This window comes from Planococcus citri, chromosome 2 (assembly GCF_950023065.1).
Source record: "Planococcus citri chromosome 2, ihPlaCitr1.1, whole genome shotgun sequence".
Lineage (NCBI taxonomy): Eukaryota > Metazoa > Arthropoda > Insecta > Hemiptera > Pseudococcidae > Planococcus > Planococcus citri.
This window is the reverse complement of record NC_088678.1, coordinates 58,915,911-58,941,670: the sequence shown is the minus strand read 5'-3', so window position 1 is coordinate 58,941,670 and position 25,760 is coordinate 58,915,911. Positions and strand designations below refer to the sequence as shown.

General features: G+C 34.7%; 2 protein-coding genes and 2 long non-coding RNA genes across 9 annotated transcripts; 2 read left to right on the top strand and 2 right to left on the bottom strand.

The window, feature by feature from the left end:
• The first annotated feature begins 716 nt into the window (after window positions 1-716).
• LOC135836782 (muscle M-line assembly protein unc-89-like) lies at window positions 717-3,818 on the top strand. The gene is made up of 2 exons (XM_065351815.1): window positions 717-2,490; window positions 3,713-3,818. The coding sequence occupies exon 1, from the start codon at window positions 791-793 to the stop codon at window positions 2,486-2,488; it is 1,698 nt and encodes a 565-aa protein (XP_065207887.1). The 5' UTR covers window positions 717-790; the 3' UTR covers window positions 2,489-2,490; window positions 3,713-3,818.
• LOC135836811 (uncharacterized) lies at window positions 3,684-5,649 on the bottom strand. The gene is made up of 3 exons (XR_010557085.1): window positions 4,718-5,649; window positions 3,905-4,589; window positions 3,684-3,841 (listed from the first exon to the last, which is right to left on the bottom strand). It is a non-coding gene; the product is annotated as an uncharacterized LOC135836811 (long non-coding RNA).
• Window positions 5,650-5,690: 41 nt separating this feature from the next.
• On the top strand, window positions 5,691-25,047 carry msn (serine/threonine-protein kinase msn). Of its 6 annotated transcripts, none has more exons than XM_065351787.1 (25): window positions 5,691-6,038; window positions 6,410-6,475; window positions 6,554-6,610; window positions 6,696-6,740; window positions 6,821-7,103; window positions 7,191-7,340; window positions 7,416-7,547; window positions 7,647-7,805; window positions 8,279-8,409; window positions 8,482-8,602; window positions 8,673-8,767; window positions 9,058-9,078; window positions 9,162-9,412; window positions 10,109-10,191; window positions 10,330-10,439; window positions 11,694-12,494; window positions 15,085-15,180; window positions 15,354-15,416; window positions 19,764-20,007; window positions 20,259-20,470; window positions 20,551-20,715; window positions 20,801-20,950; window positions 21,068-21,178; window positions 23,075-23,263; window positions 23,367-25,047. In XM_065351787.1, the coding sequence occupies exons 1-25, from the start codon at window positions 5,982-5,984 to the stop codon at window positions 23,448-23,450; spliced, it is 3,876 nt and encodes a 1,291-aa protein (XP_065207859.1). In that variant the 5' UTR covers window positions 5,691-5,981; the 3' UTR covers window positions 23,451-25,047. The 6 variants fall into 6 exon arrangements, with proteins under 6 accessions (XP_065207859.1, XP_065207858.1, XP_065207860.1 ...); XM_065351786.1 differs by having other exon boundaries at window positions 8,664-8,767; XM_065351788.1 differs by having other exon boundaries at window positions 5,692-6,038; window positions 8,664-8,767; window positions 10,109-10,170.
• LOC135836809 (uncharacterized) lies at window positions 15,778-17,180 on the bottom strand. The gene is made up of 3 exons (XR_010557082.1): window positions 16,344-17,180; window positions 16,033-16,247; window positions 15,778-15,952 (listed from the first exon to the last, which is right to left on the bottom strand). It is a non-coding gene; the product is annotated as an uncharacterized LOC135836809 (long non-coding RNA).
• Window positions 25,048-25,760: the final 713 nt, after the last annotated feature.

The following is a 25,760-nucleotide window of genomic DNA, read 5'->3' as shown; positions in this document are numbered from 1 at the left end:
AAAAAATTACCTACGAAACAGGGCGATGAATGGCTCCAAGACCAACTAAATAGGTTAAGGGAGTCAAGAAAATTAGTCAGAAAGCAGAGACAGCAAGAAAAAGCCAAAATTTTGCAAGAAAATAAAAAGAAAAAAATTTCCAAACAAGTTCAAATGGTATGCATTGCCCTACACATAAAATCTATCGATAAAATGCACCAATTCCAACTCGTAGCAGACAAAATAGGCGAAGAAAAATTATCTGACATTGCCTTCGGGGTAATAGCATCGTCGGAAAAACCAACCAGCGACTTGCTACGTAAAATCGAAGAGCAAGAGCTCACCAGCGAAGATTACCATAAAATATTCCTTTCAATTGCCTAAAAATATCGTTGAAATAATTGATAGCGAAGGTAGAAATAAATTAGACAAAAGAAAAACGCTACAGAAATGAACCAGATAGGTACCTAGCTATCGAAACTTTCCCCCATCAACGACCTACTCGAACAATAACCGAGCAAACGAACGAGGCACGGCTGATATCGAGATGCGGCAACGCATCATTCGTTTAACGTTTCTCGGTTGTGTACGGTCGTACTACATCCTAGCGTGCATAGCATCGTGTAGCAGAGTGCTTCAGTTTTGGAAATTTTTTTTGTTTTTTTTGTAAGAAAATATATCTCCGAATTAATTTCGACATCGCCGTAGAAACTTCTTGTTCGAAATAAACTGCTGTTTTGTGTTACCTGCTTCGAAATAAACCGTCGAATCTTCGAAATATCATACCTATCTTCGAAATATTCGTGAAAGCATGGCTGAGGAGCTCGAAGCCTTTATGAGGGCTGAAAGTAACGAACCATTTTTCGAACCTACCGAAGAACAAGAAGAAATGTTATTACTCGCTGAACGTGGCGAATCGATGGATTTTCCAGACAGTCCAGACGAGCTCGACTATGAACCGATGTCATCGCCAAAGCCAAAATCTCCTCGAAAGAATTCACCGAAACCAAAATCTCCTCGTACTCCACCGCCAAAGTCTCCGGCCAAATCGCCAAGCAAATCCCCAAACTCGACAAAAAAACGCATCGACAAAGCAGTAGGCGAAATCGCCAAAGCGGTGTTATCTCCATCACGAAACATAGAGCCAACTCCATCTGGCTCGGGTTATGTATTTCCCGAACAAGGGCGCAAACCAACGCGACCCGCTAAAGTTACCATCGACCGTACTAGAGCTCGAAAGTCATCGCCGAAAAAGAAGGTGAGTTCGACAATTCAACCCGTCGACAATATCGAAGTGAAAGGCCGCAATAAAAAGCCCCTAAAACCAGCAATAAAATCACCATCGAAGTCGCCAAAATATAAATCGACAACGTACAAGCCACAATCTCCAAAAAAGGCAGTCTCGTTCAAAAGTTCATCGTCATCGTTGTCGTCGTCGGCGTCGTCGTTTTCGTCGTCATCAGTATCGACGTCATCGTCGTCGTATTCGTCATCATCGGCGTCGGTGAGCAGTGTCCCTAAGAGAAGAAGCAGATCCCCAAATCGTTCGCCGAGAAAATCTAAATCTCCGTCTCCTCGCCGATCGGTCTTCGAACGCCTATCGACCAACGAAGAAAATCTAAAGAAGGAGATAAGAGGGAACAAGATCACGATTACCGATCTACGATCTCAATTGAAATCGAGGAAAAATGAGATTCGCAATTTCGAGGAGGCGATTCTGGATGAGAAAAGGCGAAGGGAAGAAGACAGGCGACAAATTCAGAATTTAAATAGAAGAATCACCGAAAAAAACCGGACGATCGACGAAAACCTAATCCAAATTCAACGCCTCAGCGAACAGGTGAACGAACAGACGACGACGATAAACAATCAAGTGGTGACAATATCGAATTTAGAGGCACAGCTATTGAGAGCGCCTCAACAGGATTCCGGACGGGTATTTCTAGTCGCTTCAGATCCGGCCGAATATCAGTACGTGTACTATAAAACCACTACGTTGATGGGCACTGGCCTTTTTGGGGCTATCAATCGGCGTCTTGTAAAAAATCTAGCGTCAGTAGCAGCGCCGAAAACGTATTTAGACAAATATCGCGGGAAATTAATTCATCCCCAGGACGAGTACCTGTACATCGAAATCTGCATGGAGGACGTCCAATGCTTAGCAATACCCGTATTCAAGATTAAGAAAGAAGTCGACAAACTCGTTACATTTTTGATGGAAAATGAAAGGACCACGATTATTTTTTCGTACCTGGCCGACACGAAGAAGCCAGCGGTTGATGGGCGAATTTCGGAAATCAATCATTACTTTAAACGATTATCGGAGCGCGACCAGACAAAAAGAATTCGTGTTTCGAATCAAATCAGAAGACTCACAGAAATGTATGGACCTCGAAGACCATACTTCGTACAAACCGATGGGAAATTAGTACCCGAGTTTGAATATATCTCCTATATCGTCCAGAACCTCGAAGCCGACAAAAACTGGTCACCGGATAGTCCAAACTAAAGGTAAGAGGACAATTTTAGAATTTCTTCGAATTAAAACACCGAAAAGAACGCGAAACTAATAATAAATTTTAAACCATCGAATAAAGTAAAAAACAAACAAAAAATTCGGATTCGTCGCGAAAAATTAGTCCAGAAAATATTTTTCAAAAATTGTTATCGTCAAAAATCGATTTTTAAAAAATAAAACGTCGTTGTTGAATTGGTGTATACCACTATTTAGTTTACTGAAATTTTGAAAAATTTATCACCCCTCCAGCCTATTAAAATGTAATCTCGAAAAAATCAATTCATCGAACAAGAAAAAATTTCTCAAAATACGTAAAAATCATCGAAATAGAAAAATCACGCGAAATCACGAAAGTACCTCCGAAAGTTAGGGACAACGATTATCGATTATCGATTATCGACTCGATAGTCGATAAAATTATCGACCACGATACGACGAAAAAATGGATGTTATCGACTGGATAAATTGTCGACTCGATAAATTTGTCGAGGATAAGCCCTACGAAAAATCAACAGCCATACATAGTCGTCGAAATAAAACTGGCAAATTCCAGCAGCCAGAGCACATTCAGCAAATTCGTAGTGGTAGAGGCAATGAATGCCAGTGGTGTCGCCAAAACAAATTCAAAATTCCAAATTGCGCATTCCAAAATTAATAACACCATCACAGTAAGTGCGAGTAAATTCAAGGGGCAAAAAATCCAAATCCATTATCCGTCAACGTGTATGTCCATCCTTAGTCTAAACCGTCACCAAAGTAGTCAAGGAAAAGTCATTCTTACCTACGATAACAAAACATCGAATTTTTTTTAATCAAAAAATAAAAATACAGAATTGAAATTAAAAATTTAAAACACACTTCGGAAAAATAGCATACCTGTTCAGCAAACGCAGGAAGTAAGAAACGAACAAATCGACGAACAAAAATCTATCCAATTTTGAAAAATTCACCGAACACTTGAGACTGAAAGTACCTGTGAAAACAGAAAAATTAAATTACAAATCAAAATTAAAATCAAAAATTTAGTGGATTGAAAATAACGTCACATTTTCAAAATAAGTCAGCAGTATCCATTAAGAAATATGGGGCAAGTGTTCGAAAAAGAGAAATTTTACGTGCAAAAATCCAAATTCAAAATTGATACGACGAAATAGGGAAAATAAAATGAAATATAAAAAATACGACGAAAAGTAATCCGAATTTAAAATTTCACAGATACGTACCACCGAAGATCATCGAAGATACCGAACAGCAAAGCCGAAGAAACCGTTTCCAAAAACACCAACGACAAAGAATAACAATCAACACCGGTCAACGAACGAGCAAGTCCATGCGATAAAACACCTACGTAGAACGACAGATTGAAAAATAACGCAACAAAGATGGAAAAAATGAAAAGATAATTACCTGTCATCGAAGTATCCAGCTTCCAACATACTAGCTCGGTAAATCAAAATAAAATTATCGTGTAAAGTCGTATTTCATCTGTTCGGATAGTTTTTCCAAAAGCGCCTTCAGCGCAAAAAGTTCTCGTACTACGAAAAATCCAAAATTAAACTCGTCGAATAAAATCAAAATTATAGGAAAACAAATTACCTATTTCGTATTGATGAATCCAAGTAGTAAAAGCATCGAACGATTATGCTGGCAACATGGCCACTCTTTTTCTATCATCCAAATTTGGCGAACGTTTTAAACAAATCATCTCGAACCGAACGGTATCATCGTGGAAATGTATCGAAACAGCCTACGAAGGGCAGAAAAAAATTAATAATTCGAAGACAAATCAGGTTTCAAAAACGGAACTCACCTGTCATGGGTAATTCGCTATCACCGAATAAATACAAAATGCCTCGGGGCAAACTAATCGATATTCTAGTCACAAATTTGGATCTTCATATCTACGAACAAAATTATAAAATAAAAGTAACAACGAAATTTCTTCGAAATTTAATTTATTCATACGCTCATCAAAAATACTTACATCGAAATAAAATCCAAATTTGGAAATGGTGTTGAAATTAAGTACCGGTGAATCACCGAGCAAAAACATGGCGGCCGATTGTTGTATTCTTCGTTCGATCTTCGAAATCTGAAATGTAAATAGAGAAGAAAAATTATTAGTATCTACGAAATAAAATAAAAAGCGTTCAAGCAGTCGAAGCAGTTGTTCGACATTAGTATTTATTAGAAATAAACGAGTAATTATATTGCTCTTACCTTATATTGTTGTTCTTTTTCCTTTGAAATGTAAATGAAGATCGGTGATCGATCATAAAGTAACGGGCTTCTCCCGATAAAAGTATATAAAAACACTACGGTGTTGTTTTAACCGTTTGAAAGTTTTAAACTATTTATATTGTTACGTTTTAATCACGTTTTTAAATTAGTTTTAAGGTTTTAATTAGTTCGTTTTAAACCATTTTTTAATGTAAAGAGAAGTCGAAACACAGAAACAAGCCATTTTGTCAAAAGTAAATATTTTGATCAGCGACAGTGCAGCCAGTCGAACGAAGCCGAAAAAAGCCAGCGTGCTGGAATTTTTTGGGCTTCGTCCGAGGGGCACCGGGCTACCACGAAGTTGTGCTTGTCGATTCGCAGTGTTGCCACACTGTGTTTCGACGGGGCAATGAAGTGGTAACGCCCGGTGCTCCGACTCGATCGGCTAAACTACGCTATTTCTGCTACTCGCAGATTAGCTGTGTCGCCGAGTGTTTATATACTCGGTGGCACAGCATCCAAAGCAGCTATCTACCTACAGCTTCAGTTGTATGATTTGTATGTCTTCGACTTCTCTTAAAATTCATCGAATAAAAAATAAAAATAAATCTTTCTCATCGAAATGTTACCTATTTCTATAGGCTAAAATATTATATGTAAAATACCTGCGAATTAAATTAATGATTAAAATTCCATCGAAGATAAATTGTATATATAATTTTCACGTGTGATATTATAGGTATATTATATTTCATCTCCCACGCAAACCCTGAGTTTTATTTGAGTCTCAAAGGTAAAATGAATAAAATCTGTATCTCTCTGAGTGCAGTACTGGTGTTTTAAACTACTCTCCGACTGAGCTAATACTGGATGTACACTAGCCTAGCACGCTTAAAACGCTGTCAACCGTACACCAGTGCCCGGTATTTCACAACGTTGACTACAGAATTTTCCTAGGCGTGTGAGTGACTTTTGTTATGATTTTATTATGAATAAGAATATAATTATTGTGATTAGATTATTCACCTTTCGTATTATTTCGTAGCTATTTGTTCCATTAGTAATGTGATTCATATAATTAAAAGTAGTTTTAACCAATTTCATCTACTTAATAGTTATAATGTTTTCGATATCAAAATAGCAGAATTTTTTGTGATACGGACATGTGTGTGATTTCACGAACCCGAACCGAACGAATGTAGTCATTAGAATTTCATACGCGTCCACTTTTAAGAAAATTATTTCTTAATATTAATCGACGAAAATGGCGCACAACCTCGGCCTGACATCCTTGGACGATATAGATTTGAACGCACTTAAGGTAATATCTTTTATTAAAATAATTTCAGATTGCATACGTATTACTCGGATGTACTACGTTGACATGGTACTCACTCCTTGGGTGAGATAACTCTGCTGGGAATTGTTTTTTATTTTTACTCGTAAATCATAACATTTCTTCTAAACCAAATTCTATCAATCTTAGTTGCTATTTCGATATTTCTCAAACAGTTGGGGTAGATGTTGTAATGTTATAGTTTTCAAGTTTTCAGTCCCACTAAGACTACAGCAACTAGGTTACCCAATATAGTTAAACATTGTGTGAGGAAACTAAAAGTCCAACATATTATCTATTATGCTGCTGATCGATTTTTAAGTTATATCTTAATGAAGTGGACTCGTAAATTTCAGGACCCTGCTGGAATTTTCGAATTGATCGAAGTCGTAGGAAATGGTACCTATGGGCAGGTTTACAAAGTAAGCATTCGTAATTCTTTTTCAGTTCTGTAGTCTTATGTCTCAAGCATACCTAATCGTGCTATTAAATTATTTTAGGGAAGACATACCAAAACAGGTCAACTGGCCGCCATTAAAGTTATGGACGTTACGGAGGTGAGTGTTTCAACAAATACTTGTACCGGTTCTTAAAATCGTACAGTGTTTGTATAAATATCGATTGTGTTTCTTCATTTTTCAGGACGAAGAAGAAGAAATCAAATTAGAAATCAACGTGCTTAAAAAGGTAAAGTATTAGTAGAGAATTCGCCTATTGATCTGTTGTACGTCTCATGAGTCATAATTTCCGATTCATTAACTGTGCAGTACTCTAATCATCGTAACATTGCCACGTACTATGGAGCGTTCATCAAAAAGAGTCCTCCTGGTAAAGACGATCAATTATGGTTGGTCATGGAATACTGTGGAGCCGGTTCGGTAACAGATCTGGTTAAGTCGACCAAAGGCCAATCGCTTAAAGAAGAATGGATAGCTTACATTTGTAGAGAAATCTTACGTGGTCTGAGTTACCTTCACAGTAATAAAGTGATTCATCGCGATATCAAAGGGCAGAATGTTCTATTAACAGACAACGCCGAAGTTAAATTAGGTTGGTAGTAAACTGCAACGATTTTATCTCCAGGTGACCAAAAAAATACGCAACAGATCATTCTGACGGAGCATTATTTTGTTACAGTTGATTTCGGTGTGAGTGCTCAATTAGACAGAACAATCGGTCGTCGAAATACCTTCATTGGTACGCCGTATTGGATGGCACCGGAAGTAATCGCTTGCGATGAAAATCCAGACGCTACGTACGATAATAGAAGCGATTTATGGAGCTTAGGTGCGATATTATATACGCAATCAACGTAAGATTTCGGAGAAACATTACACGTAATAATTCCGTTTCAATTTACAGGTATTACAGCTTTAGAAATGGCTGAATCACAACCGCCTCTGTGTGATCTACATCCTATGAGAGCTTTGTTCTTAATTCCGCGAAATCCGCCTCCCCGTCTCAAGTCTAAAAAATGGGGAAAGAAATTCCACAGTGCGTACAATCTATCGAACTTGACTACTCGTTGTTGTCGTATATAATGAATCATCCTTGTAAACACTAATCGACGATTATTTTATCTTTATTTTGCAGGTTTCATTGAAACCGTTCTGGTTAAGGATTATCATCAAAGGCCATATACTGAACATCTTTTGAAACATCCTTTTATTCGAGATCAACCTACTGAAAGACAAGTTCGAATTCAGTTGAAAGATCATATCGATCGTTGCAAAAAAAGAAAACAAGAAAAAGGTACTGTTCAACAATACGCGTATATTTTCATTAATCATTTTCAGAACGAGTTCGTTGGTACGATAAGGAATTCGCTTTATTCTGTTATCTCCTCTCATATTCTGTATCACTGATAAGTTAACGAGATGTGAAAACTTGAAACACTTCCTCACATTTCACATTACATTAACGGTTTTACACGCCACCACTCGTCGTTTTCTTTTCTCCTTATTTGCTGCAATAACGTACGTTGCAGTTATGATGACGTCATCGTACTTATTTAGGTTTTTATTTATCGTCGAATCCTTCCGCTATTTCAACAAGATACCGATGAATAATTTTTTTCATTGTAACGCTACGATTAATTATCGACGAGGAGAAGAGAGAAATGGGAAAACATTTCCTTTTATAGAAATTTTATCGACGCTAGTGTAAAACCCTGTCGGTGACGTCGTATCAAAATATTTTGTCTAATATTGTCATCCATTTCGTAGAACGCGAAGATTATCGATACAGCGGTTCTGAGAATGAAGAAGATGACGATCTTCCCGGTCCCGGAGAACCATCTTCCATTATTCAGGCTCCCGGGGACAATACGTTGCGTAGAAATTTCCAGCAAATTCAAGTACTTGACCTTCCTTTGTCTTTTAATCTGTCCATTTTGCACGATAATAAATCGATTCTCTCGACTTAATAGGAAGGCAAAGCTCTGTGTGCTCATATTGAATCAAAAGAATCAAAATATAAAGATAAAGATCGCGAAGAAATACCGGAGCCCGGTCCGCCTGCAAGGCCTCCGATCAATCAACGGTTAATCGGTGAGTTTTCAAAGGATCTTGTGAATGTTAATTTTCTAGATAACGATCGTTATGCTTCCAGTTGTACCAGATCCACATCCTCCGTCGCGTCCACTGCCGCCGACTCCTCAGCAAATGCATCAGCAACCAATGGCTCAACGTAATTCTCATATGTATAAGCCATCGGTGAGTGTCCTTTTATATTTGTTACGACCTTTCAGCTAGTTGAATTGTTCTAATGAATGTATTTGAGAGTGTTACTTATGTAAACTGGAAGTACGTGTGTATTTGTCGACCGTAGGGATTTGCGAATTAATTCGAGTAATTCCTTTGTATTATTGTTGTGAAGTTTCTTGTCTTTGTATTAGGCACGTTTCGAAGCGAAAGAGTACAATGATAATTTAAAACCCAAACATTAAAAAAAAAATACTAATAAATGTTCTTTTTTTTTTTTACATGTTCTCGATAACACACAGGAATCGCCAAGAAGACCAGAGGTTCGTAGATGAATTCCACATCCGGTAAAACATATATTTTCGAGTAATTGTTTAACGTGTTCATTGTTTTTGCCTTTGTTTAGGATTTAGACGTATTAGCTGCCCAATTGACCGATCTAGGCGTGAAACCGGTAGAAAACGGGGCTGCGAAACAATCCAGTCACCATCATCATCACCATCCGACCAATATTCTCGACCCGTTGGATTCATCCGATGACGACGACGATGACGAAGAAGACGACAGCAGCGGAAACGCCGCAGCTAAATCAGGATTAGCTAGAAAAAGACAACCTAATGATGGCACGTTGCTGGCGAGCGATCCACCCAAACCTTTGTACGTATTTGTACACACTGTAGTTTTTACGTAGCCGTTTTTTAATGACTTCGTGTCGTACCGTAGTCATGTTTAATTCATTTCCCCGCCTTTCGTTCTCGTTATGCATTTCTAAATGAATGAAATTACGTTACAAATTAAGTTAATATTTGGTTAATTGGCTTATTTCGACCGGGTCGAAGTTCAGCTTCGTTGAATTTCAAATGCGACATACCTATAGTGTTGGTATGCGTGGTGTGTTTAATCAGATTTAAAGATTTGCAGTCGAATTTCAGAACGGAATAGGCTCGAATATTTATTCCCCTCTTCCCCTTTCCTTCTATATCAATCGTTCACTTTTACATCGTAGAAAAGTCACTTAGATATTTCGAATAAGTATTTTTTTTCTTGAGATGACTAAATTTTCAAAATAAATACTTGAAACATACTTCGTTGATGCATCCATTTCTTAAAAAATGCTCTCCCTCCCCTCCCTTTCTGAAATTTTGAAAATGCGTTGTACGCTCTATTTTTGTATTTGATCCTCATTTTCAAGAAAAAAAAATCTACGATGATGTATTAAATTTCGTACCAGGAATTCTTTTAGCTTATTCCTCGAACAAATGAGGAAAAAATTCCCAACCATCGCTCGTTGCATAATTACTAAAAATGTTTTCAAAATCCTTCGCGACTATAATAATATTTTAAATTTTACAGAATGGAATTTTCGCCATACAATCGTGCTCCGATGGACATGAACCCGTCGTCATCCTCAGCTGGTATGTTACAACACGAACGAGGTACGCGAACGAAAAAAAAAACAACACAAAGTTGCTTTTGTGTGTGTTCGTGTGCTGTGTGCTCGATCTGTTTAACACATAAATATGTGCACATACCTAATCTTGCTAATTCATACACCAATTCGACGTAATTTACAGGTCATAGTTCGAGTGCGAATAACGGCGGCGGTCCACCAAACCGGCCGTTACCGCCTACGCCGGACGAAGAAGAATCGATCGATCGTAACAGTACGTTGGTAATGCGACGTGTAAGTATTGTAAGACAAGAACTGCTCGTACTGGGCAAACCCCTCGTCCAATGCGAAATTTATATACCAATATAAGAAGGTGATGGTTCTTCACACGAGAGTGGGATTTAAGTAATAAGCCTCTTAATTACCACTTTTTGGAACGCTGTTAAAAACCAATCCGCATATAGCGCAGGTTTGCAATGTATATGATTGTACAGTCAGCGACAGAAAACCCAATGTTAGATCTTTTTACCGAAATAACTAACGTAGCAATGTAGTCTGGTGAATAAAGGTGCAAGATGAAGCGAACGAATTAGCGACAAGATCGAATACAAATTTCGAGTTTAATTTTAATCGCTGATGTTTTCTTTCTGTAATGATTGAGGTTTCTAGAACGAATTAATGTTTATTCTAATGCTATTGAAAAATAACTTTCTCATTCTAAATATTACGATGGGTTCTTTGGCTTGTAAAAAAAATAATAAGAGGAGTAGAAACAACTGAAAATTTGTAATTTAATTCAGGCACATTAGTTACATGTATCAAAAGTAATCGTATTTTATTTCGATCATTTTGTGTAAGGGGTTTCTAACTCAGAATTAGATTTTGCTAAATTTTCTTCTGCTTCAGTCTCTAATCGTTAGTAATTATCGTACCTTTATTCACCGGAATTACTGTACAAATAGTTTCCAATATTAATACACAAAGCATTAACGCGAGATACTCTTTATCTTTGAAAAATATACACCACTTTTTTTTTACTCTAATTGGAAAAAGGAAAAAGGCATATCACGAATGCGCGGCAGCAGTATACATATTATTTGGCTTGATAATATTTAGATCACACCTACGTGCATATGTGCCTTTATAATTTTTTTTTTACATATTGATTCTGTGTTCAATACCGTAGTTGAATTTTTGCTTGAGATTATGAATTTTTTTTTCTTTACTCCATGGTTACTAGTACTAAATAGTGGAAAATGTGCTCCGGTGCTGGTAACCGCTTATTGCGTCACGATTTTTCTTTCGCTTATTTTATTTTTCATAATTATATCGCGCTTTAGCGTTTACAAAAAAAAAAAAAAACATAAAAAGTAAATTTACATGGAAGGGAGGTCGTTGAATTAGTTAGTTCCTTTTTTTTTCGTAGGTAAAATTTTGATTTTTTTAAAAAAAGTATTTAAAATTAGTAGTTGTTGTCATTGTCGATATGTATTATTCAGTACAAGTGCATATTTTATCGTTATGTACATTATGACGCTTTTATAACAGACTCCGGAGGATACGAAGCGATCTAGCGATACGGAAGAACAACGTTTAATTAACGAATGGAATTTCAGCCGATTTTTCCCATCTAAACATTCGAACAACGATAGTAAAAACAGCCAAGCTGCCGCTCTCAGATCGTCGTCTAGTCGAAGCAAAGAATCGTCACCGATCACCAGTACTCCGCTAAAGAAGGACGATGGTGGCCCGAAATCGACACCTAGTCGCGTCCCAGACAGCGCTAGAAAAAGCTCGAGCTCGGCGCAACTTATCAAAGAAGAGAGTCGAATATTTTCGCGAACCCGAGGCAGTTCGCAGTCGACTCGTAAAAAGGAGGACGGATCGTCTTCGTCGTCCGTGATGTCGATGTTACCTCGCGTCTTCCGGCGCGAAAATACCGATTTCTTTTTCCCTAGCAGACATTCGGCTATATTTGTCGAAGGCAAAGAATCGTCGACCGGTCTAGAGGCCGATTTACCAAGTAAAAGACGAGGCAGCGATGTTTCGTTGACCGGTATCAAGTATACGAAACTAGAACCGGCGCCTCCGCCGCCTATAACTAAATCTCCGACCGTCTCCGCGGTGGCCACCGAAAGAGCTAAAGAATTCAAGCCGACTAGACCTCGAAGAGAACGAACCGACGGTGATATTTTGCTAAGGAGGAATCAACGACAAGAGCTAAAACAGACTTTAGAAGCTAGACGACGCGATGTTGAAATGCGTTTTTCAAAAGAGGCTGAGAAAATGAAAAATCGTAATAGTAGGATAGCGTTAACCGAAAACAACGAAACTGAAGAATCATCTCAGGTTAGCATTTTTTTGAGCAGGTTTTTCTCTTTAAAAGCGAAAAAAGTCTGGTTCATCTTACGTTTCTTCTTTTTTTTTTTCATTTTTTTTTTGTTTTTCGAATCAGATACTATTGAGAGGGTAAATGATTACGATGGGATGTTTGCGATGTCTGTGTGACGCGTGTGTGGTGCCTGTGATTTTTTTACATGGTGTTTTGGGTGCTTTTTGGAGTCTTTATTTGTTCGATTTTGCGTCGAGTCGAACTGCGTTGTGTAGAATGGAGGTAATCTGTTTGATATATTGATACTTTGTGGAAAACTGTATTTTTTAGTCTTCGAGATTGATGAAATTTTATTTTTCAATCGAACTTATATTTTTGATTCGCCTGCGATTACGATGAAATACCTGTAAAAACTAAATTTCAACTTTCAAGATTGGTTCATTTTTGTTTTCACACTTTTCACTTCGAACTTTATTTTCAAATTGAAAAATTAATTGTGGAATCCTCAGACGATATTCTGGTGGGTTTTTCGTTCTGAAATTTCTGTTGGTTTTAATCGTGAAACATACAGTTTGAAAAAATTGAAAAAAAAAATATCGAAATTGAGATCCGTTCTACCCCTTTTCTCCTTCCCCTTCACTGTCAACGAATCTTTTGTTATTTTTCTACCTTTCGATCCTCTGAAGTTTCGGTTACTTTAATTTTGAAAAATTGACATTCGAGTTGAATCAATATCATCTTTGTTCAGTTCGAATGAGTTACAGCATCGTACAATTGAAGACAGCACATTGCATCCAAAACACCCTGTATAATATTCGTGTTCAATTAACAAAACTTTATTCATTTTTTTTTTTTTTTTTGAATCGGGTATTTTTTGTGTGGTTTTTTTAATTTGTCTTCCAACTCGTACCTACGTGTACATATATTGTGTATATATTTTAAAGATATACGTATCTGCCTATGTGTTACTAACGGTGAGAGATGAAACTGGACACAGCATGCAGCTTTTTACTACGGAAAACGGGTAATACTAACCATTGCTTTTGATTTTCCAATATCGAATACACGTTGCATGAAATTTTAATTTTCATTCATCGTCAAATTTTTAAAACAATTGTGTTGTATGTTGTGGCTTCTTTTTTTTCGCTTGATTATCGTTTAGGTTGGTTTATTTTTCTATTTTATTCGACGATTTATTTTGAAACGAACGTTTAGTACATCGCACTGCTAATTTTTATCCTATATTTTACACTATTTTTCCATTTTTAATTCCTATATATATTCGTATATCTTGTTTTCAATGAAATTCGTAGCGATGTAATAATTAGTTCGTGGTATTTTACTAGTATTTTGAGCCATGAATTTCCATCGTTATGGTGTAGTTTTGATTTTTTTTTTCATTTAGTGGAAAAAAGATAATCGTGGGTATTTGATTGCTGAATTTATTCCTGAGGTACTTGAACCTTTACTATAAATTGTTTGAGTTGATGTGTTTTTGTAGTGTATGTTTTATTCGTCCATTTTTTTTTCATTTTTGGTGCCCTATATATTCGTATTGCGATCATATTCAGATTTGCTTATTCGCTTTTATTACAGCTTTCATTGTGTTATTTTTCATCCGTGGAATAGAAATTCATTATTAGCTTCGAATGGTCATTATACGTATAGAGAAGCATCATTAGGCTTTTAGCTTAATAAAAATATGCCATTTTTCTATTTTCTGAATCGATTTGACCTAAATTGTTTTTTGTTTTGTTGTTTCGAAAACAGATAAAAATTATGGTGATTTTTTTTTCTAACCGTAAAATTCTTCTTCGAGATGATCTAACGTTAGTTGAAATATTTCAAAAATTCTAAATTTCGTCAAAATGAAGTTTTCGTTCATTTTGAAAGTTTTATTTCGTTTGGAAAAAAGTTTAAGAAAGGTCGTTTTCGCCTACAACACTTCCTCCCCTCTTCTCTTCTGCCTTGAAACGTCACCATTCTCGTGCCTGCGAGAAATCGAGCGTAAAAACATGAAACTACGTAAAGAATGAAGAAATCATATGACAATAAATCACCGATATTTTGAAACCCACTGAAGGTTATGGTCGAATTTTCTACGTTTCTCCTCCTTGGTTTGGGTATTTTTTAAAAACAAATCTGCCTTTGTGAAAAAAAAAATCGACCGCGTTATTTTCTGTTTCTGGTATAATTTTGATAACTTTGCGAAAAATTATGAAATTTCGTATTTATGTAATTTTAAATTGATCGAATCAAGCATGCAAAATTTTTCATTACAAATTCCTACCTACCTACTTACTAAAAGTAAATGCGAAATTTTGAAAGAAATTTTCCACATTTCGGTGTCGGGCTAAATGTGCGTGTAATATTTTGCGAATATTGGTCGCCTTTGTAAGAGTGTTGCTGATTATGTGATCGATGAAATGCGATCGTTATTGGATGAACCGAACGCATTATCTGAAGACTTCTTAAGACTGTCGAATGGATTTCATGGCTCTTTATTAATTCTGCGAAGAACGAAGAATTAATGATTATTCTAACCGATCTTCTCGTATCTGGAATAATTTTTCGAATTGAAATTGATAATGGTAATTTTTCTTGTAGAATCGCGACGACCGACGAAGCGAGTATCGTTTAGCCGAAGGTGCTAATGGAAGCGGTTCACGTACCAGTTCTGTATTACCTGATTTATTATCTCAGGTAAAAAGTTTGAATTGTTTTTACTAACTGGGAGTTTTTTCTGAGGATTTTTTTTTATTTTTGGTGAAATTGTGTGACTGATTTTTGTATGAAATTAACATAATTCTTAACTCGTGAAACGTTTTACGAGACATAACGTGTAATTAAATCGGTGACGATTTTCCATATTCCAGGCTTCTCCGAATCCGGCCGCTGTTGCTGCTAATTTACGTCAAGATAAATCGTCCAGCGATGAGGTTTGTATGGTTTTTCATCTTTCGTCTTATGTTTCACACGTTTATCGTCGGTGTTGTGATCTAACTGTACTAAATATTCGATTATTCCCTTGTTTTCTCACCAATCTATTCACTGAAAGGGGTATTTTTTAAATTTTTGTCTTGTTCAAGTGTGGTTGGGTCAGTTGGGTGTTTGTCTTGCCCGAATGTTTACTTACCTATTACCTACCTGCCTGATTTGTTTTGGTTTTGTTTTAACCTTTGTGGATTGTTGAAGAATTACTTGGAGCATTCTTCTGAATTTAGATGGATTATTCAGTGTTGATATTCAATGAGACGATGAGTCCGAGAATAATGTATTTGATTACGATATCAAAAAATATAAGAGCAAAAATTATTTATTTCCATGTTTGGTATTTAATACAAAAGATGATGGTCATATTTTTAAATCATATTTTTTTCTGTTCAGTAATTATCATCTTTTTGATTTCGTGTTATTTGAATAACTTTTTCTTGCGATGAATTACCGGAATTCCGTTTTAAACCATTAAATGGATCTGAAAAATAACAATATTTTTTTCTCGAAAAATTTAATTTAAAAATACCAAAATTCAATTTATCGTGAATTAACAATTACTCGAGTTACGAATGGTGATGATGCAGTCTGCATTTTACTGAGCAAGTTGGATTTCTGTAACAACATGCTGGCTTGTGATGTGCGGATTGATGTTGGTGGGAGATCAAATTCTTCGATTTGTCAATTTGTTGAACTTGCGAACCGAAAATGACCGTCGGTAAAATAAGCACTAGACTCAGTAACACGATCACTGAAGAATAAAAATTGGCAACGATCTGTCAACAAGTTATGCCCTCGTCGGTGAATTTAAGACTTTTTTTTTTCTGTATTAAATGAACAATGAACGCAATGCAAACAAAAATTCTACTCACTTTGATCCTCATGATAGAGTTTGTTGGTTTTTCGTCTGATTGGAAATTTTTTAACGGAATAATTCGCGTCAAACTGTCAATAGGTATTTAAGTGAAATAGGTGGATTAAAATTGTTTGCATTGTTTTGTTGATCTGAACAAGTCTGTTATTATTTGTTGCAATACTGTGTACCTACTTAATTACTACGTTGCTGCGTATAATTCGTACCTATTTGAGGAGAAAATCATACCCCTACCTCCTTAGGTGTAGATTGTAATAGTTTGAAATGGAAATTATTTTTCATGCAAAGTCGTTTTTTAGAATTATTTGACGTATGTTGGTTTTTTTTTTAAAATGGGGAATACTACTTTTTTTTGGAAATTATATTACTTTTTGACCTGGATTTACTGAGGTTTCGAAATTTATAGCTTATTTATGATTGTGAATCTGATGGATGATTTTAATAATGTAAAAGAATGTACTTACATTGTTTTGTCTCACTCGTCTTATGTTCCAATAATTGGGTAGGTACGAATTTGCGGATCGTAATACCAACAGTTCAATTGATTTGTCGAAAGATCCCAGGTATTTTTTACCTGTACCAAGTCTTTTCTTCCTGGGAAATAGAGGAGATGTATACATTAACTTAACGCCTTTATGCACTTTATTACGATAACGATGCACTTGCTATTTGATATGTACATCTTCAAAGTTCGACTTTAGGGGTGTGCAATTTTTCATCCGTTTGAATATCGATCGATCATACAAATTCCAAGTTTGGATTTTGTTCATTTCGATTATCGATTTTAGTATTTATATTGTATTATTTTTTCGTCGTGAGTTTAAATTTGGCGTCTGAGTATCATTTTTAGTAATTTCGATTATCGATTTCGGCAATTCGATTATCGATTTTGCTCTTTTCGATTATCGACTTTTATAGTTGAGTTGTGATTTTGAGTATTTTTGATTGAAGTACGTAAAATAAAGATAGGTTTCAGTAATCGAAATTCGAATTCAATATTATCGATTATCGATTTTAAAAAACGATTCTGAATTTTTATGGATCATTCAGTTATTCCAAATATCAATTTCTGTTGGTTCAGTTACTTAATTTTCCATTCTGAATAATCAAATTTCTCGTGATTTTCATCATCATAGATATCAATTACGAGTACAGTTACTTTGATTATCGATTTTTGTCATTTTTCACTGTCGGTTTTCTCAATTTAAGGTGTCAATTTTCTCTTTATTATCGATTTTGGTTATAAACTTTTTGTGTTATTACTGCTATTGCTATTTGATTTCAATCATCATCCGGTCAATGTAATAATCTAATTTTGTTGATTAATTTCAGTCGTTTCGATTATCGATTTTGGGAATTTTAATCATCAGTTTTTTTTAAATATCAAGTCTGAATTTTTCGCTTTAAATTTTAGTCATTTTTTTTGTATTTTTGTGAGTTCGACTTTCGATTTCACATAATATCGATGTTTACATCATCGATTTGGCGTTTCGATAATCGATTTTTGTGAGTCCTAACGCTGATTAGTGATTAATTAATCGTGATGCTAGATTCGTTTCCAACGAAATTGAGCATAAAATTGTGAAAAATCAATGACCCATTTTCATTGAACTTGATGATCTGGTCTGGACGGGGTCGATGTCGATTCTGCCGTTGAAAATTTGTAATTATTGAGCCTATCATGTAGCTAAGATGCTTATAGAAGCTTTTTGGCTTGCATCATCGTGTTTCTGAAGAGCTTTTGAGGTCCGAAGCTTTCACCTCCAAAAATTTTATGGGCTCGGTGAGTTAAAACAGAATCATTTTATATGAATCAAATTCATGATCGTGCAAAAAAAAATTGAATATGTAATAATTTACAAACATTTTTCTAGTCAATTTTAAATATAAATACTTTTAGAATAAATACTTTTAGAAATGGCTTGGGGAGCAGAAGTCAAAATCGAATAATGTTTTAAAGTTATCGAAACTATAAAAGATTAATAAATGACAGGAATATTTTTTGACCTCTGGAATAAATTTTTGAAATAATTTTACTCAAACAATTAGAAAATATAGGATCAATTTCGAATTATGTTATTTTAAGGGAAATGTGCTCATTTTAATTGTGAGCTGTAAATTTTCCCCCCCCAAATTTTCAACGTTGGCCTAAAGCGTCTCTTTCCATGTTTCCACTTCAAGGGCATGATTCTTATTCCGAAACATCATTATTACTTACCTTCACATTGGCTTCAGCCTGGCTAAAACTGGATGCTGATATTTCTGAAAATCTCGCACTCTCCCTGCTTCCTCACTTCCTTTCTGCAATATACTACATGAAAGCTTCAACGCGACGATAAAGGAAAAAAAATGAGGATATATTTACATTATTTACCTACTTATCCACTACCTAAAATCATATAATTTTTTTGCCCTTGTTAATAACGTGTATGATGTTATGTATAGTCTCGTATATTTCTCATTCGTTTGTTTGTTTTTTTTTTTGTTTTAATTCTTTACTTTACCGCTTGCTCGTAATATTTGCTGTGTCATTGGATCAATATGCACTTTTCAATGGTTTCGGTGTGTAACATCCCCATGTGTAAGTATTACCAATACCTACCTATTACCTACCTTAGTACATATATGTTTTGTTGTGTGTTATATGCTTGATTTTTTTTTTACTCGCTTATTTATTTACATATTTTATGTATTGCTGTAATGAAGGGTGCTAACAATGCTGAAATTTTCGCGTAACTTATCAAAGATGTGTGAATTATGGGCATGGGAGAAGAAGTCGAACGTGTGTATACATTTTATGTATTTTATGTACCAGCATGATGTACCCTATCTGAGAGATGAGGTGCAGGTGTTCGAGATGTGAATGATCAAACTTGAGATTCAGAAGTAATCAAGTACTATCGAGTTCCACCAATTGTATCGGGTGCACAGTTCAAAAACTGCGATTTTTGCAAGAAAAATGTCGAAAAACGTCAATTTTCAACCCCTTTAGACCCCTCTGTACACCAAGGGTAGAGGTATGCGAAAGTATTTGGGGTCGATTTGCATCGTAATCGACCTGTACAATTCAAAAAATAACAATAAAAATGTCGATGGAGGGTCAGCGTGTCGTTGAGGGTTGAAAAAAGGCCAATTTTGCGGTATTTTTGAGAATAATGCGAAAACCTCACTCAGAGAACTCCATTTGAGACATCCTGTATAATATTATTAATTATACTTTGGATTAAATGCAATTTTTGGCTTCTACTATGTACATATTTTGCCTGAATAAAGAACAGAGCCGCTCAATTTATTTTTTATTCAAGTATCAAAAATAAATTGTACGTGAATAGCGAAAATAGACGCCTCTGTTTACCTATCGATGTCATAAATCTAGATTCCGATGAATTAATAGAAATATGCGGATGTTTTGTTTCAGTATCGACAAGCGGTCACCTCTAAATTTTATCCTTTACAACAGAAACAAAGATCCTTCCTTACGTTCGGATTTGGAGCTGGTTCCAGCGGTACAAATGTCTCGGCTACGTCAGCTGGTCGCAGAGAATCGCACGTTAATGTCAACGTAACGCCAACATCGCACGGTGAAATCACTTCGGATACGCCGGAGATACGAAAATACAAGAAACGGTTCAATTCGGAGATATTATGCGCCGCATTGTGGGGTAAGAAGTGATTTTTAGTGCAATAGAATTTGGAAAATTTAGTCGATTTTTTCGATTTTATAAATTTTTACCGTCCTAAGGGTTGCCAATTTTAAATTAAGAATACTTACCTATTTTTTGATGATTATTTTTTTTTCTAAATTCACTTGTGAAATAAAAGATATTTCATCTGCAAAAAAAAAAAAAAAAAAAAGGCAAGAATTGAAAAAGCATTTATTGTACGAGATTTTTAACCTTATGTATCGTTCCAGGTGTGAATTTATTGATCGGCACCGAAAGCGAATTAATGCTGCTGGATCGTAGCGGCCAAGGAAAGGTATACCAGTTGATATCAAGACGTCGATTCCAGCAGATGGAGGTATTAGAAGGACAAAACATCTTGATAACAATATCCGGTAAAAAGAACCGTGTCCGGGTATATTATCTATCGTGGCTGAAATCGAAGATACTTCGAACGGATGGCGTTAGTATTAAATTATTTTCCATCGGAATTTTTTTTCACGAACGTATAAATTGTAATTATGTATTATCTGTATCGAGCAGGTAGAACGTCGTAACGGGTGGATCAACGTCGGCGACTTACAAGGCGCCGTGCATTTTAGAATCGTCAAATACGAACGTATTAAATTTTTAGTAATCGCTTTAAAAGATAGTATTGAGATTTACGCTTGGGCACCAAAACCCTATCATAAGTTTATGGCTTTCAAAGTGAGTATTCATCGTAGAAAGTATGTAAAAAAAATCTACGTACTTGAATCTTGTTTATTAACGGTTTTGATCTTATGTTACTTAGTCATTCAGCGAACTTTCGTACAGACCTTTATTGGTCGATTTGACGGTTGAAGAAGGTTCCCGTCTGAAAGTAATTTACGGATCTGCTGATGGCTTCCACGCGGTAGATTTAGATTCGGCTTCTGTATACGATATCTATTTACCGAAACATGTAAGTATTTTGTTGAAAAAGAGAGTAAACTTAACATGCGATTGATTGTGTAGAATTTTCGCTCGAAAAAAAAAGCTATCGATGAGTTATTGAATGATTTTATTCGTGTTTTTACAGACTCAAGGGCCTATTTCACCGCATTGCATTGTAACATTGCCCAATTCCAATGGAATGCAGTTGTTACTGTGTTACGATAACGAAGGAGTTTACGTTAATACTTACGGAAAGGTGAGTTTCATATTTCAGAATGAATAAATTTGTGATCGTTGCTTCTCCTCCATCGCTTTCCATTCGCTGCTATTAATCGATAAGATTATTGGAAATTTGTTTTTTTTTCACGATTATTGAAATCAGTTTGGCAATTTTTAAATCTGCGAAATTTCGCTCAAATTTTGAGATATTTCATCTCGCATTTTAGTCGTTTTCAATTTTTTCCTCGTTTTCAACATTGAGTCATCATTTCAATGTTTGAAAATGAAAAGTTACTCAATTTTACTGAAATTTTAGCAACTTTTGATCATTTTTGGCGATTTTTGTGCCGATTTTGAAATTTAAAAAAATAATAATACCTACCTACTTAATGTAATTTTTGCAACATTTTTAATGGTTTTTTTTTTGCGATTTTCAAATTTCTTTCGCAGATATTTATATTAGCTTATTTTCTCTGAAATTTCGTCGATTGTTGATCATTTTCAATGATTTTAATGGTGCTGTATTTTTTTACTCTAAAATTTTATACCATTTTGATGATATTTGATTACCTTCTGTAATTTTTAGCGGTATTTTTGAATTTTAAGTTCCTACCTATTTTTCGTAATATGTACTTGGTTGAACTTTTCTAGTATTACTCCAATTTTAGGTCATTTTCAACTGTTTTCATGAGCAGCTTAGGAACTTTTTAAACAATTTTTGCCCAATTTTTCTTATTTTTTGATCGATTTATACCAATTTTTCTATAACCAATGTATCAATTGAACAATTTTTATAAATATTCATGAAATTTTGAGTTTGACGAAATTTTACTCAATTTTGGTTAAATTTGATTATGTTCAGTAATTTTTTATGATGCAGATAGGTACGTCCATTTTTCAAGTCTTTTGTCAAATTTTGAGATGATATTATTTTTTAGTCTTTTCCAATTTGTTCTTATGTCATTCTAACGAATGAACCACTCGAATGCGGATTTTAAAAAAAGCGTAAGCTAAAATCCCTATTAGCAAAATTTTATTTGCCTAAATTAATTTTTCGATTTTTGATAAATTTTTCAATATTAAAAAATGTGATTTTCTAAAATTCGTGTCTTTTTGGTTTAGTATACTTTTTTCGGTAAAGGCTTCGAAAATGAGTTCTGAAGCTAATATCACTACTCTCCCAAATCCAATTCCTCAATTTCCAGCTGCCATCTGAAGTCTCTACCATGATTTTTGATTTTTCCGGAATTTTTGAATTTCCCCAGAATGAATGGAAATTAATTTGGGAAGTCGAAAACTGAGTTCTGGCTTATTCTTGACCTGTTTAACGAGCTTATTCATTATTTGGGTGATTTTCAGACGGCACTTGAAGTTTTTTTTAAAAAATCAATCAGAAATGTTTGATTACGGTGGGTGAATATTTGTATTTTTTCACTGTGTAAAAATATCCCCTCAGCTGTGAATAAAATTGTTGAGCAGGTCGAGAATAAGCCAGAAATCGATTTTCAGTAGCTCAAATTAATTTCCAAACGTTTTGAACAAAATTTAAAAATTGTGGAAAAAATCAAAAATCATGCTGGAGACTCCGGAATGGCTGGAAAATAGTGGAAATATTCAATGTGGTTTTTAAGGGAGTCAATGCAAACTTTAGAACTGATTTTTATCAAATTTTTTACTCGAGAAGTACATTTTAAAAAATTAGAAAATCGCCATTTTTGAAGTTTTCAAAATTTACTAAAAATCGAAAAATTAATGTAGACAGCTGAAATTTTGATGTGGGGGTTTCATCTTGGGTTAGAAACAAGAATAGATGCAATTGAAAATCCCCCAAAAAAATGTTTCTTGAAGTTATTTGAATGTGATTTTTTTTTCAATGCATTGTATTTTCTTTCACCAATTATCCGGATTGATTATTATATTTCTTTGAAACCAGGTATCGAAGAATATAGTCCTCCAGTGGGGCGAAATGCCAACATCGGTCGCTTACATCGGCACTGGCCAAATTATGGGCTGGGGAAATAAAGCCATAGAGATCCGTAACGTCGAAACAGGTCATTTAGACGGCGTGTTCATGCATAAAAAAGCCCAACGCTTGAAATTCCTTTGCGAAAGAAATGACAAGGTGAGTAAATACGCTTACCACGATGTTCATATTCAAACTTCGTCATCATAATTCGTAATTATTTCATCTGTTTCTATTTTTTAATTTTTCGAATAATTCGCAGGTATTCTTTTCATCGGCAAAAGGAGGCTCCTCGTGTCAAATATATTTCATGACGCTTAATAAACCAGGAATGGCGAATTGGTAATTAACGTGCTGCTGAAAACAATGATCGGTCGCGCAAAAATTGGTCTATTAATTTATGCTAAGTTACGATTTTTTTTTTACATAGACAACAATATTATTTTTCTCTCTTTTTAACGAGTTGTTATTTATAATTAAAAACGAAAATTACCAATCGCATTATCGACGATGCGAAATTTAGCTGTTGTTAGTGAAAAAGACGAAACGCTCTATCTATATGTAGTGTGCAATCAGTTTTTTTTTCTTTTTTTTTTTTAGATATGATAGAAACGTTGGATAATTTTCTCTTCATATTACCGACTATTATTATTTTTTTGACAAAATCTTGAAAAATGAGGTGTTCATCGTGAAACAAAAAAAAAACGAATATCGAGGTGGCGAGTTTCGTGTACTCAATTTTTTATATTTAATTTTTATTTAATACTGAAAGTAAAAGAATAAAAGTAAAAAAAAAAAACGCTTCGATTTATAAGTTAATCGTATACTTATTCTTTATTCTCGTGCTATATTATTTTATTTTTCGAGCAAGTTATTATACAATAAGTTGACCGAGACGCTTACGAATTTTATTTTTAAAAAAATAGAAACTAAAGCAATGGTACTGTATTCTTTTAACCACGAACAAAAGTATTTGAAGCGCGGATCTATTTAAAAGACAAAGGCGAGAGAAAATGAGGGTTTATATCGAGAAGCAATGAATGTGAGCGATCGAGTATGTGCGGTAGAAATATATTTATTATATGTTTGTTATTTGTTTTGATTTGTTTTCTTATTGTTTGTTTATGGATAAAATGACGAAAATACGTTGCTTTTGGTGAAACACGATAACTTTATCGGATGGTGTAATAAATTTGAAGTTTTTCCCCCTCCTTTTGCATAAGAGAAAAGCACGTATTTGTATTGTTCTATTGGAAAATTTAGCTTTCGGTGTAACTGAAATGAAGTAAAAAAAAAAGTACTATTTACATGTAAATATTTTTAGTAGAATTGTTATCTTATCTTAAACATTAAGACGATCATTTTTATCTCGATGATTATAAATTCGTTCTTACTTTTTTTTTATTTTCGATAGTAGATGTAAACAAATTTTTTTTATTATTTTTGTATACGATTATATACTTTCGCTATCCTGTTTTTTTCTTCTTCTTTTTAAATGCTTTGATGATTTGAACAAGAACATCGTAGTTGTAATACAAGTTGAATTGAAATTGATCGAATGTACGGATTATTGAAAATCGAAATTTTATTCGGGCCGGTTATATTACTTTTTGTTTTTGTAATACAGGTGCTAATTGTAAGTGTGTGTAAGTATTCAAAGGATGTATTCCGTTTATGTGTTTAGAGTGGAATTTTTAAATTTTATACAAATTTTTTTCCATCTTTCTTAACTCTTTTCTTTCTTTTCTTTTTCATTTTTATACGAGTATACATTTATATATTTTTATTCCTTTGAGGTTTTTTTTTCTAATGTGACTTACATCCGATCATCAGTTTAATGCATATTGAAGTTTTAATTTTGTTTTATTATATTAGTCATTTTCTATTTCAATGTTTTATGACATAGTTAATTAAATCGTCTTCAAATAAAGTATTAAAAATGCGGTGATGTTTTTTGTTGTGTTTTAATCGGCGATAGAGCAACGATTTTTCTGTTCAATGAATTTTTTAAAAAAATAGAATAAATTGCTCAGATTGAATAACTAAACTGACAAGGGAACTCTTTGGCCACTTTTTCATCGATTTCTTACATTTTGTGCAGAGTTGGTCAACTTCTTGGGGTTTGAATTTTCCAAAGTGGTACAAGAATTATGTTTAAAAAAAACTGGAATCACCAAAATGCCACAGGAGGTTCCATAATGGCTTGAAACCAGCTCCACTTGACTCAGCATGTTGAAATTAAGGTATAGAGACACGGTGAATTTTAGCTTTTAACTTTCGTTTGGTAAAATTTTGTGGAAAGAATGCGTTGCGATAAGGCCATTTTTTGGCCCCACCTAGTTTTCGATTCAATCACTCCAAAAATGTTGTAATAAGAGACCGAAATACGAATCCGTGGTTAGTTAACCCAAAATGAAAATTTTCGGGCTCCAGAGGTTCCCAAAGTTGCGAATAAAAAAATGATTTTAGGAACCACTGAGTATAAATTGAAAAACTCTTAGCGTAAAATATTTGTTTGAAGCCAATAAACGTTATGCGAGGAGATTTTTTTATTTTTGACCCTCGAGGGCAGAAATTGAAGGTTTTGATTTTTGGAAAATTTTTGAACACCCCCCCCCCCCTTTGAAACCCGCGTAAAAGCTTTATACAGTTTATT

Coding starts and splice junctions, on each gene's coding strand:
- msn (XM_065351786.1), top strand. CDS start 5,982: ATGGCGCACAACCTCGGCCTGACATCCTTGGACGATATAGATTTGAAC. Junction 6,039..6,409: donor TAGATTTGAACGCACTTAAG/GTAATATCTTTT, acceptor CGTAAATTTCAG/GACCCTGCTGGAATTTTCGA. Junction 6,476..6,553: donor CCTATGGGCAGGTTTACAAA/GTAAGCATTCGT, acceptor AAATTATTTTAG/GGAAGACATACCAAAACAGG.
- LOC135836782 (XM_065351815.1), top strand. CDS start 791: ATGGCTGAGGAGCTCGAAGCCTTTATGAGGGCTGAAAGTAACGAACCA.